The following is a 22,926-nucleotide window of genomic DNA, read 5'->3' on the forward strand; positions in this document are numbered from 1 at the left end:
ATCACATTTTCTGTCACCCACATAAGCAGAGGCGCGCTCTGCCCCGTCATGAGCAAATCTCCAGGTGTAAGCTTCATCTTGCGGCACACGGTGGCGGGTTGATGAAATTTTCCTCTTTTAGCTGTTGCTTTTTCGCCTTTTTGAGGACACCTCCATCATGGGGGACGGGAACGCCTTTGCCGGGGTTGTCCATATGAGTAGGCTAATGTCGGCCGGTCCTCGGGCGGTCCTCAGTGATGGTCTCGAAATAGGTTGATCGAAACAATGCTCTAGACCATAAGGCAAGGTTGCAAGATCCAGGATACGGGCCGATGGCGAGAAGCACTACCCAATGTTTGGATGTTAATGAGAGTAAGGATATGAGAGGCTCACCTCATTGGGAACCGATTCCACCCCTTTGGTAGGGGCTTGTGGTGATGCAGGATCAACTAGCTAGACCTGCCAGTTTTGAGTCAGTCTTGGGGGAACACGTTACACAACAGCTCTTTCTTAGTGAAAAGTCGAGGTACTCCAAAGGTTGAATGTGGCGTCAAGCTCCCATCTAGGAGTCCTTTGTGTATGCATGCGTCCTCCAACCCCCTTTGAACCCCCTAAGTATCGCCGAATCCGCCGACCACTCATTTTCCTTTCACAAAATTCCGAGGCGCACGCTATATCACTGTGCAGAAAAGAGACCAGACAGGTGCTCAAATGCAGATCCGCGTCAGCTAATGCAACATTTGTGCAGAGGGATCAGTCGATCATATGCCATCTCAAATGAGAGCATTCAACCGCCTCGGTGCGGAAGGATTGTTCAACTGGCAATATCTCAAACCATTGCATTCTCATTGTTCTAGTCAAAGTTTAAAGAGCACTACGCAGACTTACAAAAATGCGCTGCCAAAACACTCGTCGATTTTGTGGTGACTGACGCGATGAGGAGGGGGTTGGACTTTGCATGAAGCGTCAGGCCTCGTCAGCTCGTCCAGACCCTGCCGAGTCTGGATCTCGGGGTGAATCAAACAGCCAAGACAGGCATAATTTTTGCTTCTGGGATTACCGCTCCATCCTAATGACGATGAGGTAAATGAATCAGAAAGGCAGAGCCAGATACATTGCTGGCGTCACACGGGCGAGGGAGATGGCGGTTACTGAACCGAACTGGTATGAAGGCCACATGATTTCTTTTGAAATGGAGGCTTCTCCAAGATTCAACCAGAATCTTTGCTCTCCGCTCATCGAATCTTGTGGAGGAGAATTGGAACCCTTTCCCCCCATCCTGTCCTGTGGTTCGCGAGACGAAACTTATGATATCCACATCTCTCTGACGCGGTTCTGGGCCCTTCGTGCCTCAGTGGCCTACGAGAAGGACCGTGACCATGCAGACTCTGACATTGTATATGTTTACTGGGAAATAATAACGACGGAAGTGCGAATAAGATTCAAATACCGTAGTCGTTTCCAAGCCCGCAGTCGAAGCTCGTAGTCGCTGTGTGCATACTCGTGATTTCTCCATAATCTCTGAAGGTTAGCGGACCAGCGGGGCATCAGAGGACGGTACGGTCCGTTCGTCGGAACCAGGACCACATTCCCCCTTATTACCCATGGTGTCTAAGTACTTTATTCGATTAATGTGTGGATAAAGAAGGCACAGAATATCCCGTGGTGTACGGATACCTGGGACAACCATAGGATGGTTTGAGGGGCAACAAATCTCTCCAATCTACCCTAGCCCGCTTGACTGATCGGCATGAAGGCAACGTATTGGAAATGAAGAAGACAAATTGCCAATTGAGCCCTTGAGTTGGCGTTGTGTTAATCGAAAAAGAAGCAGCCCTCTACGGCAAGTGTGGGCCCGGAGGACGGGGCCGAGCCCGCGAGACCGGCAGATACCCGTAGATTGGAGCGGCGGCCGGCCTTTCAAGATTGGCCGTGGTTTTGCTGAACACTATGAGATTTTACTTCTCTCTCTTGATTGATCCCTGGATTAATTCTTGGACTATGCCGAGTGTGCTTGGCTGAAGTTGAACTACTCGGACGGAGAGAAAACTTCTAGCGCTGCCCGTCTCTCAGCTAACGCGGGAGATGGCTCCTCCTACCTTGGTTGAGTCCAGTGATATGGCCACCAGTCAGACGCGCGGAAGGTGTCGCGCCAGTCGAGCTTATCGGTCAACCGAGTTGGACATGGAATGGCAAACGGGAGGTTCGACCGTAGTGCCGTTGTCTTTGGTAGTTCATCAATATCTCATCTGGATTGGCCACAGAAACGGCGGCAGCTTCTGTACGGGCAAAGAATAGAAGCCTGGCTTTTGAACATCCGCGAATCGTGACCGGATACCAAGATGCTCCTATCAACCGCTGCTCATAAAGTCGTGAATAACTCGGCGGACTTTGAACCTGATACTTGCTACCAAAATGGAGAAGCACCAAAAACGGAAGCTCGTGGCATCGTATCCAGGCCACCGGATAATCCATCTCCATCTGGCCGGTCCCTTGCGGAGTCCCGCAGCTAGATCCTGCAGCCAAGTCAGCTTGCCCAATTGGCGGTGGCAATTCTGCTAGATCTTGGATAGCCGCCCCTGGATGTTCTTGTAGGATTTCACACTAGCCATGCGCCCTACCAAGTGACGGAGACATGTTTGTTCTCTGATTCGCGGTAAACTTGGCTGCAGTAGGGGTCAACATGCATATGTGTTTCAAGTCAGATCCCGATTGGAATGTCCGGCTTGCTACAAGTAAACTCTTGTTTCTTTCCAATACCCTCACGGCCCCCTAAGTCCAGAACACCTTTCTGATCACCTACCTATCTTCTACCATGGTAGGACAGCAGGACAGGTTTGACATGATCTTTGGATGAGCGGACTGAATTCCCCCGTCCCAACGCGGCGGAGCACCTCGCTTCATTTCGTCGCTTGTCAGTACCGCGCAGTTCAGGCGAAGACGGACGGACCAGCATCGGCCGCCCTGCTTTTTCTGGCCTACCCACCTTTTCAGATCAGCTTCCAGAGCCAGGTCAAGCAAACGCAATCCCCCTGTGAGCGTTGCGTGCCGTCACGGCTACGACATGGCTGAACCGTGCTCTCCAAGGGGAGCCGGAAGGCCCCTCCAAACGATCTAAATTGGGAACTCGATCCTGGCGCTGTGTGATAAGACGGACCAATGGGAGTGTGACCCCTCACGGCCGGGCCACATTTGAAGAGCCGGTCTTGTTTTTTCTGGAGCAGGCTGTATCCATGAGATGTGCAGTTCCGTGACAGCCGTTGCGACTCATGTGGAAAGCCAGTTCTAATTTTTGGGCCGAACACGTGCCCTGTCTCTGGTACGCATTCATAAGGCGAGCCTGGTGTCAAGAGACACACGTATCTGCAGCCTTGGATGAATCCCTCGTGTGGTGGTTGTCAACCTGAAGTTTACTCTGCATGGCTGGCCTTTGAGGACACCATGTCACAGGACGCGCGGCACGCCAACCCGTTGGCTCTAGAAGGTGGGAAGTCTCTCAGCCTTTGGCAAAGTTTCTCTGCTCGTGAACCGCGAACCCGACTTTCAGGCTCCCTCATCCGACCTGGTGCTGCGCCGAAAATAATGTACTGCGGCCAGATCCTCCCCTCTTTCGTGATCACCTAACTGATCGGGCAAAAGCTCAACTGCAATCAAGCACTGCCGGGCGCCCACATCGGAGGGTTTAACAAACGGATGCTTTTCTGCGCTCATCGGTCCACTTGGCGTTGCGTCTGACCCCCAGAACAACGGGGATCATGCAAACAGGCGACAGCCGAGCTAATTAACTCGGTGCCAGAGTTGTGTCTGCCATGCTAGGGGATGCTTTTCTTCCCCAGTTCGCCCTAAATGTGTATAATACTATTCTTATTAGCAACTTAAGCTTTGGTTGAGAGAGGTTTCATTTGGACGATACTATTAAAATACGATTTCAAAATCACCACCGCCCTCGCAGAATATCCCGAGGCCAAGCTGCCCCCATTCGCACATGGTACTTGCTCCACGCACCCAAAGCCGACGATCTCGTACCCGGCGCGTCCGCCGCGTAGTCAGATTGGGAACTTTCGAGCTCGATTCTGTTCCCCTGTTCGTCCCCGGTTTTAACCTGGCCCCCAGCAGATTCCGTGCGAACCGCCCTGCGATTGTTCGGGAGGCCGAGGGGAGCCTTTTTGCGACGCTGATCGCCCCCCCACGCCACGACTCGTATTTTGGAAGGGGAAAAACAGGGCCAAGCTAAGCGTTCGGTGTCCTCTTCACTTTCCTGGCGCGCAAGTCTTCTTTTCGACTCGTGGTGGTTACGAAAACATGATTTCTTGTCAAAACTGGTAGGAAACATCGAAAGCGATTGAGAAAGACCGCCGCTCGCTTGCGCCGCCGCCGCCTACACTCCTTTTTCTTTCTTTCTTTTCTTTTTTCTCCAGTCGCCATGGCCGTGAACCGGTCCATCTTCCGCCGAGCGATGGTGGTAGCCGGATCCGGTGGCGCCGGGCTGGTCCCGTGTCTCGCCGCGCTCGGGCTATTGCTCCTCCAGGTCGGCGCCGCGATCAACCTCTGGAATTCCCGCGAGCGAGGGCAGTTTAATTTTTCCCCGTCTTCGAGCTTGACGATATCCGAGTTCCTGCGGTTTCTGATTGCGACCCTTTTGTTGGAACGCGAGGTTCGCAGACGAAGTGCCAGCGCCGAGTACTCTTCGCTGGACAATAGGTTGGAGGAGTATGAGGAGGAGTTGGATCTCGGCGCTGAGGACGGACGGACGTCTGGCGAGCACGCCGCGGAGAAAGAACCTCGACAAACTCGCCGCCTGGGAGGCGCGACAGCGCTCTGGCGTTATGTCTGGGGAGACGCGGACTTGAGGTTCGGATTAATGAGGATTGCTTTGCTGCAAATGCTCAGCAACAACCTAGTACGGACCTGAAGAGCGCTTGGCGCTCGCGCAACCTTGGATGAGGCAAAAGCTGACCTATGTCCCAGTTGTTTCTCAACTACCTGGTCAGCGATCCAGGTACGGTGGCCATCTCGAAGAGCGGCATCGCGGTCGCAGCCGGCCTCCTCACCACACCGGCATTTGGTCTGAAAGGCCCAAACACCCGATGGATGGCCTTCTTGATCCAGGTAGGTGAACTGCTTCAGAAGCAGGTTGGGTCTGGCCTACAGGGTCGCTAAACAGTATACAGACCTCGGGCCTGGTGCTCTCCCAATTCTATCCGCAACACAGCACAAGGGCATCGACGTACCCGCTCCCCCTCTACTTCAGCATCGTCGGCCAAGCCAGCTTCAGCGCCTTAGCCGACATAAACGGCGAGAAGCTGCTAAAGGGTACCGACCTGAGCCCGAACGGGGCAAACATGGTGCTGGGAGCCTTCGGTGCGATCCTCAACTTGCTTGTGCATGCGCTTGTGCGACTGTACAGCTCGTTCGAACCCACATTCTTCGGCGGCTACGACAGCAAGGGTTTGTCGGTGGTCTTCCTGACCACCGTGGTGGCGTTGATCAGCACTGTTGCACAAAAGAGTAGGTTGTATTCACTGGCAGCTTCCGAGGAAGATTGTTAACGTGTCGCAGAGGTCGACTCGTGGCTGAGGTGGTTCGTCAACGACTTCACCAGCGTTGTGTTGCTACTTGTTTCCGCGCGCTTCTTCTCGTCTCATTACAGCATATACGTCATACCAGGCACGGCGCTCATGTTCATCGCTTCGCTGGCATATATGAAGTATGCTCCCTTGAAAGAATACAGTAGCTCGTTCCCGGTGGATGATGGCCCGCCCTCGAAGGCGCCGCCAGTGTCCTACAAGGTCGGTTGACTCGACGATTATCTTGAGAGAAGGCCAAAACTGACCCACACGTAGAAAGCAAAGCTCGGCCTCCTTACTGTCGCCGGCTTTCTAAGCGCAGGCATCATACCCTACGCAACACTTTCAGAGCTCCCGCACACCCCCGAGTACCGACTCGTCATGAGAGACGACGGGAAATGCTCGACGCCTCCTGTGGAAATCATCACACCCTTTACGGACAAGCAGGAACCGTTCAAGATCACCACGGGACCCGGCAACCTCACTGCTTCGCCCTTTAGCAACACGCTGGCCATGATTCGCTGGAACGCGAAGCGCATGGAACGCGTGCCCCTACTGATGAAGTACAAGCCCTTCTATCACACCGTCCATATCTCCATGCCGGAGATGATCGAGGACAAGCCCGAAGACTACCACAACCTCACCCACTCGCAATACTCACAATTTGAGACGATCTACTTGCAAGTCGCCCGGACGATGAAGCTCATCCTCGACGAGCAACCGGACATCGAAGGCCTCATGTATTTCCATTTCGACTCTTGGATCGACCCGATGGCTTGGGTCGACGAGAACCGCCAGTCCATCTGGTTCCCGACATCCCACAACACGCGGCAATACGATGGCAACGGCCCGCGGTACATGTGCATGACGGACTGGCAAACGTACCCCCAGTGGTGGCGCTGGTCCGAAAAGTGGAACGAAAAGACCGTCGCCGTCAACGGCGAAATCCTCCGGATGAACCGCGGCTACACGATCAAGGAGGACGAGTTCTGCGTGGGCTGGTCCGACATCTTCTACATTCCCCGGCGCTTCTTTGCCGACTTCATCTTCTTGGCGCACGTCTTTGGGTGCGCGGACGTCTTCCACGAGGTGGCGATCCCGACAATGCTCAACATCATTGACCGGAGCCGGCGGAGCGAGGCGGCCAAGTTCCAGCCGGTGATTGACCGCATCGGGGACTGTTGGGGCGGGTGTTGCGATGACTCGGCGACGGCGCACGACGTCAAGTGGACGCGGTGTGGTCACCGGTTGAATTACTTGAACCAGGAGGTGATTGATGCGCATTACAACCGGTTGGACGAGCAAACTGCATGGCTCGGTCAGGCTGGGATACGAAAGTCTGGAGATGAAAGGCGTTGATGGGTTTGGTTGGTTTGCTTTGGGGAACTGGGGTCCTGTGGGAGCATTAGAAAGCGTGTATCTCCTTCTGACAACTGTAACCATACTTGAGGCGCAAATAGTATCTAGCGTCGCTCTAGACATAAGTTTAGGTATTTACAACATGAAGATCATCTCATGAACTGCTCTTCCTTGTATGACGCACCCGTCAATAGTGCGAGGAACAAGAAGTTGGGGTTGCCGACCTTGCAACTGGGCCATCGAGGCTAGTTGTGAAAGAGATGGCGCGTGTGTTCAGGAGCACTGTGTACCCTGACTGCGCCATTTCGTTTGTGTTCCATGGATGGTGTTTGTCTGGTGTGGCTCGCTGTTTGCCTGGCAAACACTCCACACCGTCCTCAAGATAAAGAGGCAATCCTAGCATCTGTTGGAGGAGCAACAACACTCATCTCGGCAGCTTATGTCTTCATCGAAGCCGAGAGGTGATATGCGGATCGAACCTTGGGGCTTAGGCTGCTTTATTCATATCATCCATAATCCAATAAAACGTTTTAGAGTAGCAGTAGGCTATAGTCCAACTCAACAGCCAGTGATGTCCTAGACATGTTGAGGTTTACGGTCTGTCCATGCTAATGATTGATTGTAGGGCTGACTAACGTGCAATACGATCGTTCATTATGTGCATACATGTAAGTACCATACCTGGATCCTGAGCAGAATCCAAACTTACTTATATAGGCCCTAGTTGGAATGCACAGATTCGAAGGTTTATATTAGCTTATTTCAAGGAAGGAACAAAGGCATCCGGGGTTGCTGATCATGGTTTGCTCCTTCCATCATTGCTCAGCTTGGCCAACTTGGAATTGATATCTGCAACCCGGCACCGAGGGCGGTGAGTGAAAACAGTTGAACCATTCCGGGTATTCAAAATAATTCATGGAATAATCCTTCAGTATTTATTCTCAATACCATTTGCCTTGTGAACCAGAACCGCTCCTTCCACAACTCACCTCCCACAGCCCTCACTCATCGTGAAAACTTCCTTTCAACTCTCCTACCACCAACCACGACCAGCGTTAACGCATCACGACCGCAAAAATGAGATTCCAGGGTAAGCTCATGCTTCTATCCTTTCCATCAAATTGTCAGGCTGACCGTTAAAACACAGTTCTCCTCGCTGGCGCTGCCGCCGTCGCCATCAGCGTCGCCGCCGGCCCCAACCTCAACCCCCACAAGATCCGCCAGGACCTCACCAAGAAAGAGCAGGTCAATCAGATCAACCCAGAGAATGAGGCTCCCGTCCTCAAAGCTCGCGAATGTGACATTGTCTGCCCCGCCAACAAGCTCTGGTGCGAGTACCGCCCTTACAAATACCGATGCGACCGCTCGGGCAAGCTTCGCTACGACCAGCGCAACCTTGACTGTGAGAATGTCTCCTGGGGCTGCACTTGCGCCTGCGACTGGCGCGTGCCCGGCACCGAGTCTGTTGATGATGATAACGTGGAGGAGGCTTAAGTCATTGATAATGAACCACCGTGGGGGATGGTTGGGAAGGATGACGGATGGGAAATCTTGGGTGGACGTCATGGCCTTGACCACGCCCCAATACATGAACACGGGGGAAAGTCAAAGGATTTTAGATGATTCTTCTACTTCGACAATGACCTGGATCGATTGATGAAATGGCATCAAAGAAACAATGAATCTTTTCATGGCAAACAAGATTATTTCAGCCTTTGAATCATTTGCTTGGGCTGCGTGCTTCGAACTATAGAAACTGGGCAAGATATTTCCTGGTACATCTAGTTCAAGACGTCAATGATGAGTGAAATGACAGTTCAACAAAAGGTAAAATTTATTGGAGGTTAGTCCAATAAGTAAAGGCACGATAATTTCAGTTAGCATCAGCTTGTATATCGGAGTTTATTACCTTCAATTCCCTACTGCAGTATTCGACTGTGCAGACGGTGCAAGCAAACGATTGACGGTTTCAACCTCAAAGCCAGAAACCGGGAACTGATCTACAGCGTCTCCAAGCCAGCCCTCATCTACAGTATACAAAAATGACTTTTTTTTGTGTTGACGATGTTAGGGGTATGAGGATGGATTATTACACAAAATATTCATTATGTCAACATAGAAACTGCCCACAACTTTCACTAAGAGATGGAACATACACGTGAAAGACTTATCTATATATTTATCACTCTGCTTGGCAGATTACTTTTCACCCTTCGATTCTTTCCTGTCTTGCCACAATCTTTCTCCCAACTGTCGCGGGGCACGCGGCTCAAAACACAACTTGCCGAGGGGTGCGAACATTGAACTTCATATTCGAAGACACCACGGACGGGCATTACGGTGGCAAGATTGAGGTTCTCAGCTAGGACTCTTTTAGCTATTAGAAAAATACGAGCAGTCACAAGTCTGATCCGTACTTTTTCAATTACTATACGGGGGTCGGGTCGAAGACTGACTATCTTTATCCGCTCATTTGTTCGCGCCCGGCGATACGATTTCACTATCGTACGTCTATACATGTACTTTTGCGCGTTTATGGTATTCTGACCTCTTTGGCTGGGCTTAGATTCATGACCAGCGCCTTAGCTATCCGGGGGAACGGCGGAGTGTTCAAGGGTACTCGATTTCTGACATTGTCGAAGCAACAAGAGGCCCAGAACTGGATGAGATGGAACGGAGGGGACTCGAAACAAGACTCGGAACAATATCGAAAGATTTCAGACCGCTGAATCTTGGATATGGATTACTCAAGGCACCTAATGGTGATAAGAATGAGGCTGGCCAAGTCCCGATCCAGCATGCACCAAGGGATCCGGGTTCGGGTTTGAAGGCGACGCGGAACAACACAGGAACGCCAAGAGACGAGAGACATGTTTTTGTTTAAAAGTCTTTGCAGAGCATTGTAGTCAGATATCAGCATGTGGTCAATACATGGCCCTCTGCGCCTTCCATCCCGACAAACACGTACGAAATCATTTGGTATCATAAAAAGTCCATGAAGCCCATCTACCCTCGTCACACAATTCCCCCCAAGAAAAAACTTCACAAAGCCTTGTCCAGAGTTCCCTTTTTCACAAAGTCCTTGGTCGCAAACTCCCTCTCGCCACCAGTGGTGATGTTCTTGTTCTTCGCCATGCCCTGCGGGTCGCCAGCCGCGGTATCAACCGCAGAGTTGAACTTTCCACGAATCACTTCTCCCATTCCCTACAACCCCAGCATTCGTGGTCAGTTAGGGCATAGCGCTTCCGTCTCGATACCGACAAACATCTGGCTGTAACTCACGTGTCCTTGTGCAAAGGCACCCTTGATCTGCTGCCCGATGCCACCACTGTGCGTTGTCGGCGCATCTCCGCCGCCAATGGTGCTCGTAGCGGCTCTTGAGGTCGAGTGCGTCGCTGGGTCCTGACCAGTTGTCGCAGCGTGAGAGGTTGTTGTGTTTAGGTTGGGGTTCTCATAGGCGTTTGCGCCGCCGGCGGTCTCGGCATTGAGCGTGGCAGTATTCGTGTTTGCGGCCATAACGACGGTTGGTATAGGTACCTGTCAAGTTTCTTGAGGATAGTCCAATGGATTGGGTTATCGAGTGATTAATTTTGGATTGTTTCAGAAGAATAAAGAGAAGCTTGTGATACTACTTACCTCGTTCAATTAAATATAATCATGACTTGGTCGTTAGCTCCCTTGAACCTGATCTGGTGATGCGCTAATGGGTGACGTCACGATAGCGCAAACTTGCCTCCCGGAGGTCGTCGATCTGTGGACCGTCGGATCTGGGTTGCCGCATGAATTGATGTCAGCCTCAATGAGTCTCGTTGTTCAGGGTAAGCTTATTTCGTCTGTTAACGATTTTCCACGGGCAGAGGATCGCTGTTGCGATGCCATGTCTACCAAAAGTTCAAAAGACATTGAACAACTTGGCTGCCAGCAGAGTGAAATCGGTGTATTGTTGATCATGCTAGTGTTTTATGAGGATTGTTTGCCCCGCGAATCATTGCGGATTCCGGTAATATCCAGCTATTCCAAACATCCCGAGAAGAAACCGTATGCCTCTACGGGGCTAGGTGGCAGGTAAGGAAACGCCTTTCGGGTAGACTGATAAGAAAGCTCGTCTATGCAAAGAAATGGTCACATATACAGTGAAGGATGTATACTCCTGAAATGCTCAACACCTTGACAAACAAGAGTTTGAACATGTCTCCCTGCCCACCGTATCCCTCCCCTTCACGCCACTCAATGCCCGCTTCACAACGCCCCCAAGACGAAGACCATGCCAACAAACGACCAAACCCACCTCGAAACCTCCAGCCTCTCCCCAGCGCCATAGTAACACCTGTTCCCATTGCACGAGGTGCCGCCGCCGCCCCAGCCTGAATTCCCACCGTTGCCCCAGGCCCAAGCCGCGTTGCACTCGCCGTCGAAATCGACGATATCCGTTCTTCCAATGGGCGTGCAGATGGATGAAGACGAGGAAGGCTCGGCTGCCTCATCGGCGGAGCTGCTGGTCCCGGTGCACGAGAGCACGTCGCTCCACGTCCCGTTGGCGCAGTGTTGGAACGTATCCGAGAGGCAGTTCCACTGGCCCTCGTATCCGTCGCAGGATGCGTCGGGGTCGATGGCGAGGTGCGAGAGGTCTTGTACACCTGTATTGGCTGCTGGTGTTAGGGATGGAGACGGTGTTGCGGACGCGCGGTCGACGAGGAGGGCCAGGAAAAAGAGGAGGAGGATCGAGAGGACGCTTTTGCGTCTGCATGGTTGGAGGCGTGGGAACATTATGAAGAGCTCCGAACAATGTATGTGAAACAGCCTTTGAATACTCTTAGGAGCGTCAGATAAGGGTCCCGAGTTTGGGACGAGAAGTCTAGGAAGCAGCGGACTCGTTGCGCTCAATGTATGGGTCGTGTACGAGAGACGGTTGGGAAGAGCAGGTGAGTTTGCGCAAACAAACTCCCACGCACTTAGCCAAGTAATACCCTATATACCTCCTCTCCATCCCCTTTGCAGCTAAATTCACGACTCCAGAGAAGGCCGAAAAAGGTTCCGAGGCCAACCCAGTCAACTAAGGCAGGCAGACAGACCGATTGAGCAATGACGAAGTTGATCAATGGTCACCTTTACTACAACCTTTGAAGCCACTGTCATCCTACAGGCTTGTGATGAGACTATGACTGTCAACACATGTCGAAACCTCTTTCTTTCCCCCTCCCGCCGGATTATCTCAGAAACTAGCTGCTCGCGCCGTGAGACTGTCCGGGACTTGGATTCGTCAGAATGGCATCAGACCGTCGCTGAGTTGTCAGCTCGACCGGAGTGGTCATGATAGGACGTGTAGGCTTGCTATTGGTCTGCAATGGTCTAGCTCCTTCACCGAGCCAGAAACTCACCTTGAGCTTTGCATCCTTTGCATGCACGAAACCAGCAGCAGGAGAGGATAATAGCATGGATCCTACCAACCTCTGGTCATGATCATTGGCCTAGCTACAGCTTCTTAAGCTTACATCCTAGTTGCACTAAAATTCTCCGGCCCGATCATGCATAAATGGGAGCCTGTGGCACAGATTCATCGGCACAGACTTGGCTCAAGTCACCCCCCCTCCTATACAGAGTGTAGAGGTTGCGAGGAGGCCCGTAATCCTGCAGGAACCCGACTCAGAGCACGAAAACCCCAGGCAAGACACGGCGAACATCTTCGGTTCCCCGAGGTGGGTGGATGCACCTCTGTTTTTGCCAAAGTGGGAAGCTAAACAGAGCAGAGGAAGAACGCATCCCGGGAAATCCGCGAACCGGTTCGTGATGTCCAACGTGTTCTCGCATTGGTGCTAGTTGGGTAGCGCGACCGCGGCGCTCGCGCTACTCCTCTCCCCGCACCAATAGGGAGACGGAATGTTGACAGATTTAGGAATGCTAGCCAGCGGATGCTCATGTAGCATTGTAAATAATGATTTGGAGGCAAAAGAAATCCTTTGGGTACCGGCGTTGTTGCGGTCATGCTGGGCTGCGTCCGATTATCTATCAATCTTTCTGACCCGACTTTCTCCGCCTGTATGTTGATCAATCCATAGACACGAGATGCAGGCTGATTACGATGAAATGGCCAGGCAAATCTCCAAGGAAGGAGTTTCTCGCGTCGAGTGGTTCCTACAAGTTGAGATTTTCTAGTGCCGAAGCCCTCCTAGGAAAAGTAATGCACCTGTGTCCATGTCTTCTACCCTAGCAGGAGGGAGGAAGAAGGCATTGGGGACCTAGGCAAACAAAATTCAACCATTATACTCTGATGCCGCAGAATAAGGTGAGGGGTCGGAGCAAGCCGTGGTCCGCGAATGCAAGTTGTCCCTCGCTCATGCGCAAGCCCCTGACCCTTCCTTCAATCATCCACAGTACCCAGGCATCAAACAACATCGCCATTCCCGCGCCCAACCTGGTGTCTCCCAACGCCCGCCACAAATGACACTGGCATCCCGGGTGAGGCATTGGCGGCAAGTGAGGCCGAGGAATCGAAGGATAGCTTCTTCCTTGCAGCCGCCGCCCGTCGGATTCGAAACAAGCCGGGCAACACGGTAATAGCCCCCGATACTGAGGATGAATACCCCGGCGAGAACGAGCAAAGACCCCGCGATGGTGCCGGGCGGCGCGGTGGGTATGGTGGTGGTGTGTTACACGGTCGTGTCGTTGCCGTTGGCGCGTCTGCTTCCCTCTATGGAAGAGTCTTTGGTGGTCATAATTTCAAGAGCTTATTTGCATTCGGTTGGAGGCGGGTTGAATTTGGCTTCAGAGACATAGTCCCATGACAGAGAAGTCTGTACTGGGCTTAGGGCTCGCTATATTACGGACCAGAAACTTGCAACGCCTTTGTTAGTCCTTGATCTCCTACCTATCTGATGGTATGTCAGGATGTATTTGCGGCTTTGATACTCCTGATATGCGCACCGAGCGGCACATCGCTCTTCATGTTTGAGACGCCCACCACAGCTCTTTGAGCGAACGATCTCGGCGTCGTGTCTGATCACCAAATCGGAAAGAATCTGGCTCACCGTGTCTGAAGATGCCTAAGGATAACACATTCGCGTGATCAAGCAGCCAATGTCAAGTTTTGGTGAGTATTTACAGTTCTATCTTATTATTAAGCATTAGGAAACCCATTAATGCCAGCGCGTTCCAGCTCTTGGTATGTGCTGCTGTGAGCTCTCTTCCCACTGTCCGAGATAGCCCTTGGCCCCGAATGATGCGTCGTTTCTCAGGTCTCGTTCGCACTTGCTGCCCATGCTTAGTGAAATCAAACAACCTCCCATGTTCTAGAAGAACCAATTACGCCATGCTGAGGATATGCGAAACACGCGAACCGTACATTAGACATTGATCATCTCTTTAGTAACAAGAAAAGAAAGAAATAATGCTTCCGCTTCACCGGCGGTAGCGTGGGGTCGCACTAGCGGTGCCGTTCCATTCAGGGTACTTGCTAGTAGACCAGTCACCATCATCGAAGCTCTTGCTAGCTGCCGGGACCGGGGAAGGGGTCGTCACGCTGAGGGTGCTAGTGACAAAGGTGGATGGTTGAGGGAAAGGGCTGGGCGTCAACACCCATGACGTCTGGTAGGTAGTCTCATAAACCTGAGTGGGAGTCAGGGGAGTGTGAGCCTCTGAGATACTCGTGCTTGTTACCAGAGTAGAGGTCCATGTTGGCGTCGTCGAGGTTGATGATGACGATGTCATGTTGGACGGAGGAACGGATGACGGCTCTACTGGAGGAGCGACATAAGATGTCGGTACGACTGGGGTTGCTGTTGGCTGGGGAGGCTGGACGACGATCGCTGATGACCCAGGTGGCGTTGATGCCGGCTCGCTTGGAGCTGCCCATGTTGGTGATGACTGAGGAGGGACCACAACGGCCGTGGAGGAGCTGGAGAGTGCTGTAGCTGATGATGATGGAGATGATGGGAAGACGGGTGTCCACGTTGGCGGAGGAGGCTCGACTGCTCCCGCAGAAGAACTGACAGACGGCAACGGAGACGCAGTCGGGGTAGCATGAGTTTCGGTTGACGAAGGAGGCACCACGATAGGGGCGCTCGAGGATGGTGTCGGGTTCGATGAAGGGCTGCCAATGCTCGAAGGAATGACAGGCGGTACTGATGATGAGGCCGCCGGCCGAGAAGACTCCGAGGCATGAGTTGACGGCGCAAGCGAAGGCTGCTCTGGCTCAGTAGAACTCGGCGGAGGGGCGGCTGGTGGTGGTGTTGCTACCGTCGTCGTGGACGTCAAGGGTGTTGATCCAGGGGTAGGCTTTACACTGGGGTAGACGGTGACGGTCACTGGGCCGCTGTCGGTAGTCCCATCGACGTTCACAATGATGAGGGTTGTAGATGTTGTCTGGGCCGGAGGCGTGATCTGAGGGACGGATACCGTCACGCTTTCCGTCACCGTCGTCTGGACCAGCGACCTTGTGATGGTGACGACTGGCGGGTCGTTGCTGGGATTTCCCTCAACATTGACAACCGAGTAGGTCTTTGTTGGATTCCTGCCACGGAGATGTAGGAGGCGATCGATGAGGGGGATCGCGTTTGCTGCTGAGGAGACGGATAATAGCAGCGGGAGGGGAGCAGAGGGCCGCATCTTGGTCACGATGAGCCAGCAGCTGCTGGCGGTGTAATGTTTTTGAGAGGTCGGCTGATGTCTGGTTCTCAAAGATTACAGGACTGATAGATGCTCTGCTGCAGGATGAACGACGAACACGGACAAGATGGTGGATATCGCTGTCGATCGAATACGAATAGTTGCAAAGGCGGCTGTAGGGTATTCGAGCAAAAACTGGAGAAGCAAAAGCAAATGCAAAAACAAGGATGTGCGGGAGCCATGATGGTTTTACTGCGCTGCACTAGCGAACGCAGATGGCTGGGTGAGGAAAGCTCGGAAAAGCTCGTGAAGGGAAAAGTTGGTGGTTGGGAGCTGCAAATGCCTCCAGTTGACGGTGGTAGTGCAGGTTCTAAGGCCATTTGGCAGACGATCCAGGGGTTCCCTCCAAGGGACTGAATGGAGGGATTGGATGGAGGTCTACCATAGTGGGTACATGTAGGTAGGCTGGCACGCTGGTTGGCCAGGGACACAACGGCACCAATGGCGGGGGAGCAACTGGCCAGGAAGGTGACGGGAGGTGGGCAGGAACCAGGCACGCGTGGCACGCCAGGCACAGGCTGGGTTGAACGGCTCGCTTAGCTTGCCGTGGTGGATCCAGTATGGCCAATGGGAGACTGTGAAGGACCGCTGCCCAGCCACCCGCGTTCCTGTTGCTGTTGCAACTCAGCTGAGCGACTCGACATAGCGGCGTCTAGACCTCGCAAGGAGCCACGTTGAGGAGTGAAAAATCGACGGTAAATGGTTATGGGTGACGGGGTTTCCATTCAGATTCCGGGCTGGAGGCGCACCTCGTCGAACCACGTCCCAACATCTCTTTGCAATGGAAGTTTGCGACGTCGGTTTCTCGAGGTGGGAACCATCATTGTGGAATCAGCGGACGGAAAACCAGCCACCAGCCACGAATCTCACGAGCCATCTGTCAGCAAGTGGCTGTGCAGACGTCGGGACCAGGGCCTGTGGCTTGCCCCTGCATCTCCCTTTTCCTTTTCCTTTTCCGGACGAACCCTCCGACTCTCTGCTCCCACTGCTGGCGCTTCTATCTGCCCGATCCACCTCGCAAGCTTCTTCAGTGGCAGTAGCACACGCCATAACCGTGCATGGGCAAGGTAGCTCTAATTAGCTCCCAGCGTGCATGTCATCTCGTAGGGTCGCCGTCGATCACACCTTGCGGATTTGCTTGCGATTGGGCTCTGTATCCGTATTAATTCTACCTCTGCAACATCTCGAATCTCGAATCTCTCCTGACACCTCGATTCAATGCCTCACCCGCCATGAGATTTGCATCGGACTGCAGCTCTGGCGAATAAACCCCGAGGCAACTGGCTGTGCGACCTCGATTACGCATCTATGTGGCGCAAACAACAGCTCAACAGGGTTGGTGGCTTGGAATTTGGAAACAGTTGGATCTTCTGGTCGCTTTCTGTGGATCTCTTCGCACTGCCCGCACCGCCGAGAAATCGGTTTTAATCTTCCTGGTTGATGACGTTGAGTTTTCCTGCTGAGCGCCTGCCTACTAAGCCACCACACCTGCCTGGGCAGACTGTCCTTTCAGCCCATTGGTTTTAGCTTTCTGCTGTGAGCAGCTCCGCGTTCGGGTCGGACTCGATCTACCACCTTAGCTCAAGCTCTTACCACCAACAGGAAGCAGGTGACGGCCGGAAAGGATCACATCCAGCATCCAGATTCCCCCACCCCAAAGCGCCCAAACACGCAATTCTTGCCTCAGAAGCAGATTCACAGCCACACCGGTCTCGTCGCCGTCACCTTGCCTGCGACCCCGTCGTGTCTTTCCACCGCAATGTAAGCTTTAAAACAAACTACGCTGCCCGGTCACGTCCACGACTCTGCCATCCGACCCTCCGTCTTCTTGCATCTCATCACCTTGTGTTGCCCCGCACTCATTCAGAACACCTACGCGGTCCACCTTTCCCTCAGGTAGATTTAATACCCCGCCCCCTCTGACGCAAGCGCGGCCCCGATTCTCCCGGCATCGACAACCGATTCACCTCTGCGCGTCGCATTCCAGAACTCAATGTCCTACCCAGGCCAATACGGCTACGGCGCTCGTAAGTCCCATCCTGCGTCGCTGTGCATCCAAGTTGTTCGTTCCCCACATACTGACACCAATCTAGAGCCGCACGGCCAAGGCTACGGCCAGCAGTACCCGCCGCCTCCTCAAGGAGGCTACGGCGGATCACCTTATCCTCCTCAGGGAGGCCAATATCCTCCTCCTCAGGGTCCTCCACCCGGTCAGTATGGTGCACCGCCGCAACAAAGTGGCTACTACCAACAACCTCCTCCGGGCCAATATCCTCCTCAGGGCGGACACTACCCTCCCCAAGGCCCTCCGCCGGGCCAGTATCCGCCCCAGGGCGGCGCATACGGCGCACCTCCTCCCATTCCTCCCTCGCCCTATGGAGGACACTCTCCCGCACCCGGAGGCTACGGCGCACCGCCCAACCAGTCATATGGCGCTCCTCCGCCGCAGCACTATGGACCTCCGACGCCCGCGTCCTTGGGGTATGGCGCTCCGCAGATTATCCAGTGGGACGCCACACCGGACGCCACGACGGCGCGGAATGCGATGAAGGGCTTTGGCACTGACGAGAAGGCTCTGATCCACTGTCTGGCTACCAAGGACCCCCTGCAGATCGATGCGATCAGAACGGCGTTCAACAGAAATTTCAGACGCGATCTCGAACAGGACATCAAGAAGGAGACGAGCAGTTGGTTCCAGAAGGGCTTGGTCTCGATCGCACGCGGCCCCCTCCGCTCTGATATCTACAACTTGTACGAGGCAATGGATGGGGTTGGCACAAAGGAGAGCGTTCTCAACGACGTCCTCCTCGGCCGGTCAAACGCCGATATGCAGGCGATCAAGAGCGCATATCAGCAAACATTCAAAAGACGCCTGGAGGACGCTGTCAAAGGCGACCTTAGCATGAAGACGGAAAGACATTTCCTCATCGTCCTCGGTGCCAACAGGGCAGAGGACTCGGCGCCCGTCGTGCCGCAGCAGATCGACTCAGATGTCATGGAGCTGTACAAAGCTACAGAGGGCAAGGTTGGCACAGATGAAATGCTCGTCTGCAGCATCCTGAGCACCCGCAATGACAACCAGATCCGCGCCATCAACCAGGCTTACGAGCAAAAATTCCGAAGGAAGCTCGAGGAAGTCATCAAGAAGGTAAGACAAACACCACCCATTATGCACACAGCACGCAATGCTAACTTTACGTGACAGGAGTTCTCAGGACATATGGAGGATGCGCTCCTCTTCCAGCTCCGCCACGCGGTCGACAAGTACATGCACGCCGCCAAGCTCCTGGAAGACTCCATGGCTGGGCTCGGCACCAAGGACCACCTCCTCGTCGCCCGCGTCGTGCAATACCACTGGGACAAGAACTTCCTCGCCAACGTCAAGGGCGCGTACCAAGCAAGGTACAATCGCAGCTTGGCGAGCAGGATCAGGGGCGAGACGAGCGGTGATTACCAGAGGTTGATGTTGGCGTGTATCGGCGAGAACATTTAAAGCAGTGGCGGGCGCGCGGGAGTGCGAGATCGAATGATACCCCTTGGGCTGGGAACGGACTTTCTCATGATACTGGTTGGGAACGAGGGATGGGTTATGAGGGCTGCGAGCGCCTACGGATGGCTGGGCGTGATGACTTAAGATGGCTGGATATTAGTTATGAGTACCTATTAATACGTTGGTTGCAATTACATTCTGGACTTTGCTCTGGATTCGCAGCGCAATGGCACCTTCCAGTTCCCATGGTCGATGTCCGACAGTTCGTGAAACTAAACAATTTAACATTCAAAAGTATTGTCACATATCTCTACACCTTATTATATCTCTTATACGTTTTATTAAGTAAGCAGTATATACACTACATTAAATTACGAAAATTAGAGATTAATATATAATAATCGAATGAGCAAAACTGCTTATGTAAGCTAATATTAAAAACTAAATATACTAAATCACTTTGAGAAAATGTTTTATTAACATAATTAACATAATTCGATAATGACTTACATATAACTTTATTTATTAATACTAAATAATCATATTATAATTAATAAGTATTAAAGCATTTCAATAATAAGTAAATACTTTTATTTATTTAATTAATCATTAATAATAAATATTTTCTTAAAAAAGTAGTAGTTACAAATACAGCAGTTATATATATATAAATATTCAAAAGCAAGTGTTCAAGTATAAAATCAAAAGTACTATTTCTCACCGTAATTATATATGAAGCATAGTAGCCACAGTTGAGGAGGTGGCGAAAAGCAATAAATTTACTCACGAGTAATGTGGACACTTAATTGCTGCTTATTAATTAATGACCTAAATAAGGGCTTCTAAGCGTCTTATTTGCACAGTGCAGGCCGTGGCGAGCTTGTGACCCATACACTCTATCCCTGATCTCCATATTTTACAATGTGCACTAATGCGATATAAAGCGCAGCTCCAATCAGAACGGGTGTAGAGGGCAGGAGTGGGTCGTCTATACCTATTTCACTAGGAAGATAATAGCAACTTCCGTGGCCATTACGCGGCGCTTCCGGGGGCCCCTTCCTTCTAAATTAGTCACGCTAATTACACTTTTCCACTAATCACGACGTGGTCCCTCCCCGAGGCCCTAAGTTTTCCTTCTAATTTTTTCAGCTCTTACTTAACGAACCCCTGCTACGCCAGGTCTGCCCGCTTTTCTTCTGCATAACGACAGTTATCTGCCCACTCTTCTGCGCAACGACAGTTAGGTACACTGTTCGACGACCACGCAGCAGATCGCGACCTCGTGACCAAACAACAACCACCGAAAAAGGGAAAAAAGAAAAAAAAAAGAGAACGCGTTCAACGATAGATTGACGCGTCAAATCGTGGATAGTGAGCGGCTTATCTTTTGCGCACACTTGCACACAGGTGCTGACGGTCAAATTGCTTGCTTGTTCGGTCTATTGAACACGACCTCGTTCACTTCCTAGGGATTTAACGGCATTCCTTCGCAAATCACCTCGCGTGGCGCCAGTGAACCATCATCTTCGTCTTGGCTTGACAAGAGGTAGTCATAATTGAGGCATATCAACCAAGCGTGGTCTGCAATGGCATCGTCTATGGTGCATCAGCCGCCGCCTATGTCGAACGAATACCGTGTCGCGAGCCAGCCTGGTTTCGGCCCCGAACCACGTCGCCAATCGGTCTCGCCAGCTTTGCCAGCAAACCACTTCAATGCCAACGACAACGGTGGCCGTGTTGGCACCGACTCACATTCTCCAGCCTCCTTCCCTCCCCTGTCGCAACAAGCTCCGGCTGCCACCAAGCAAACGCCGGTGCCTGTTCCTGTACCTGGTGCTGCTAACGGAGCCACGCTCCCGGCCGTGTCGGTCGTTGCCTCTGACGTATCAAAGGGAACTGGAACCCTGCCAGCGTCTCCCCAACTCAATGGTAACTTGGACAAGTCGAAGCGGTTTTCCGAAGACTATACTCGGCTATGCGCCGCCATCCAAGAGTCCGACCCGGACGCCGTCCGACGAGCGATTCGAGACAACTACGAGAAGTGCCTGCTCGGCTCGGCCTACCACCTGTCTTTCCTTGTAAGTACAAGTCGTGGATAACACATGTTGTGGGGGGAGGGACTGAGGTGCTCTTTCACGTAATGAACCATCAATGACTAACCATTGCACAGATGAATGTAACCATACACCAAGCCGACGTGGGAATCATCCAGAGAGCGGTCAAGGACTTTGGCGCAAATTTTCTGGCGGCTGGGAAACACGAGCTCATCGACTCTATGAGCAAAACTGACATTGATGAGTTGGCGGACAAGATTCTCTCCAAAGCCTCGGACGACTTCCTCGACAGGGCCCTCGTGGCCCGCTTACCCACCATCCAAGCTAGACGACTCGTCAACGCTCTGGCTCGAGCGGAAAGGCTTGGATATGACGCTGCAGACATTGTCGAGAATGAGCATGTCATCCCATCATTACCTGGAGGCTCCCACGCGGTTCCTGCCCAACAACAACAGCAGCAGCAGCAACAAGTTGCCGTGCTTGGTCCGAACAGCTTTGTAAGTATAAACCGCAAGCAAGGGCTCCCTACACAGCCTTTGGAGCCGGCAGACCCTTCGAATCCGCAATGCCTACGCTGTCATCGGACCTTCCCAGGAGTATCAGCCTATACTCATGTAAGTTTCAGCCGCATAATTGATAAAGACTAAACTAAACATTAGTAGCACGTCAAGAAGAAGATCTGTGTCACGGAATCTCTCTTGTCAAGGTCTACTAGCGAGGCGTACATGTGTCCTCACTGCGCGCAAAGGTTCAGCGGCATGGCTGGTTTACAATACCACATGCTTAACAAAGTATGTGGCGACTTTGGCGAAGTCGTTAAGGATAACATTGCATCCCTTCCGAAGTCGTCCCTACCGCCATTCGTTCTCAATCCTCCACAAAAACGGCCCGCTCCCGACAGCACCCCGACGAATTTTATATCCGGAACTCAGGGCCCCGCGCCGACGTACATATCCACAATGCCTCCAAACGCTCAAACGCCGCGTGCTCCTTCCAGCTCTCAGCCCATTGATATGCGGGATGCTCCTTTAGGCACTCCTCAACCCAAGGACATGGCCCATCTTACATCGCATCAAATCGAGGCCCTGAAGGCCGAACTGCGGCTGGCCGAGGAACAATTCAAGATGAAGATCGATGCTGCACAGAAAGCCGGTGGTGACCCCGATGAATTGCAGAAGAGGTTGGCGGGCTTCAAAAATTCGTACGCAACCAAGCAGTCTGTTGTCCGGAAGAAGTACGGCATCAAACTGCGCCAGCGACGCAATCGCGAAGAAATGGAGGCGGAGCGCATGCGAATTGGCATGCCTGCTGATGTCCCGCGCACGATGGCGACGCCGAGCAAGGACGGTCATGCCGATAAGCGAGCACGCATCAACAGCCAGGGTGATGCGTCAACGACGCAGACTCCGCGATCACTGACGCCGTTACAAACGGTCGCAGTGACGGATATGGCCAACGGTCTCAACGGTTCCAACGCGACAGCCGCGACGCAGGACCCGACGGCGGCCCTGCCGCAGCCCCCCGCGGCCTCCCAGCCGGTGGCCAGCCAGCCGCCACCGTTGACGTACTCCCAGGGGAACTCCCGAGTCGAGTTGCACGTCTCTAGCCCATCGAAGAAGGTCGGGTCTGCGGCGCGGGACGAAGGGTCGATGGACAACACGCCGTCTAGGGCGTCGTCTAGTGCCTCGATGACGGCAGAGCAGCTGCTCAAGCAGATGCGTGGTAATGCCGGAGCTCCCATTGAGTTAGATAACGACGATAGCTCTTCCGAGTCAGATTCTAGCTCTGGTGGAGAAGAGTGAGCGTGTCAACGACT

General features: G+C 52.8%; 7 protein-coding genes across 7 annotated transcripts; 4 read left to right on the forward strand and 3 right to left on the reverse strand.

The window, feature by feature from the left end:
• Window positions 1-4,402: 4,402 nt before the first annotated feature.
• CORC01_05722 (uncharacterized protein) lies at window positions 4,403-6,905 on the forward strand (the record flags this gene model as incomplete). Its single annotated transcript, XM_022617364.1, has 5 exons — window positions 4,403-4,879; window positions 4,948-5,088; window positions 5,151-5,487; window positions 5,539-5,768; window positions 5,823-6,905. The coding sequence occupies 5 exons, from the start codon at window positions 4,403-4,405 to the stop codon at window positions 6,903-6,905; spliced, it is 2,268 nt and encodes a 755-aa protein (XP_022476181.1).
• Window positions 6,906-7,982: 1,077 nt separating this feature from the next.
• CORC01_05723 (uncharacterized protein) lies at window positions 7,983-8,399 on the forward strand (the record flags this gene model as incomplete). The annotated part of the gene is made up of 2 exons (XM_022617365.1): window positions 7,983-7,995; window positions 8,053-8,399. 2 exons carry the CDS (start codon window positions 7,983-7,985, stop codon window positions 8,397-8,399), a joined length of 360 nt encoding a protein of 119 aa, XP_022476182.1.
• Window positions 8,400-9,947: 1,548 nt separating this feature from the next.
• CORC01_05724 (uncharacterized protein) lies at window positions 9,948-10,421 on the reverse strand (the record flags this gene model as incomplete). Its single annotated transcript, XM_022617366.1, has 2 exons — window positions 9,948-10,109; window positions 10,188-10,421. The coding sequence occupies 2 exons, from the start codon at window positions 10,419-10,421 to the stop codon at window positions 9,948-9,950; spliced, it is 396 nt and encodes a 131-aa protein (XP_022476183.1).
• Window positions 10,422-11,144: 723 nt separating this feature from the next.
• CORC01_05725 (uncharacterized protein) lies at window positions 11,145-11,672 on the reverse strand (the record flags this gene model as incomplete). Its single annotated transcript, XM_022617367.1, has 1 exon — window positions 11,145-11,672. The coding sequence occupies one exon, from the start codon at window positions 11,670-11,672 to the stop codon at window positions 11,145-11,147; it is 528 nt and encodes a 175-aa protein (XP_022476184.1).
• A 2,628-nt stretch (window positions 11,673-14,300) lies between these two features.
• On the reverse strand, window positions 14,301-15,506 carry CORC01_05726 (uncharacterized protein; the record flags this gene model as incomplete). The annotated part of the gene is made up of 1 exon (XM_022617368.1): window positions 14,301-15,506. The coding sequence occupies one exon, from the start codon at window positions 15,504-15,506 to the stop codon at window positions 14,301-14,303; it is 1,206 nt and encodes a 401-aa protein (XP_022476185.1).
• Window positions 15,507-17,559: 2,053 nt separating this feature from the next.
• CORC01_05727 (annexin) lies at window positions 17,560-19,059 on the forward strand (the record flags this gene model as incomplete). The annotated part of the gene is made up of 3 exons (XM_022617369.1): window positions 17,560-17,593; window positions 17,660-18,714; window positions 18,772-19,059. The coding sequence occupies 3 exons, from the start codon at window positions 17,560-17,562 to the stop codon at window positions 19,057-19,059; spliced, it is 1,377 nt and encodes a 458-aa protein (XP_022476186.1).
• Window positions 19,060-20,642: 1,583 nt separating this feature from the next.
• On the forward strand, window positions 20,643-22,912 carry CORC01_05728 (uncharacterized protein; the record flags this gene model as incomplete). Its single annotated transcript, XM_022617370.1, has 3 exons — window positions 20,643-21,134; window positions 21,227-21,607; window positions 21,773-22,912. The coding sequence occupies 3 exons, from the start codon at window positions 20,643-20,645 to the stop codon at window positions 22,910-22,912; spliced, it is 2,013 nt and encodes a 670-aa protein (XP_022476187.1).
• Window positions 22,913-22,926: the final 14 nt, after the last annotated feature.

This window comes from Colletotrichum orchidophilum (genome assembly GCF_001831195.1).
Source record: "Colletotrichum orchidophilum strain IMI 309357 chromosome Unknown Scaffold_40.1, whole genome shotgun sequence".
NCBI classification, from domain to species: Eukaryota; Fungi; Ascomycota; class Sordariomycetes; order Glomerellales; family Glomerellaceae; genus Colletotrichum; species Colletotrichum orchidophilum.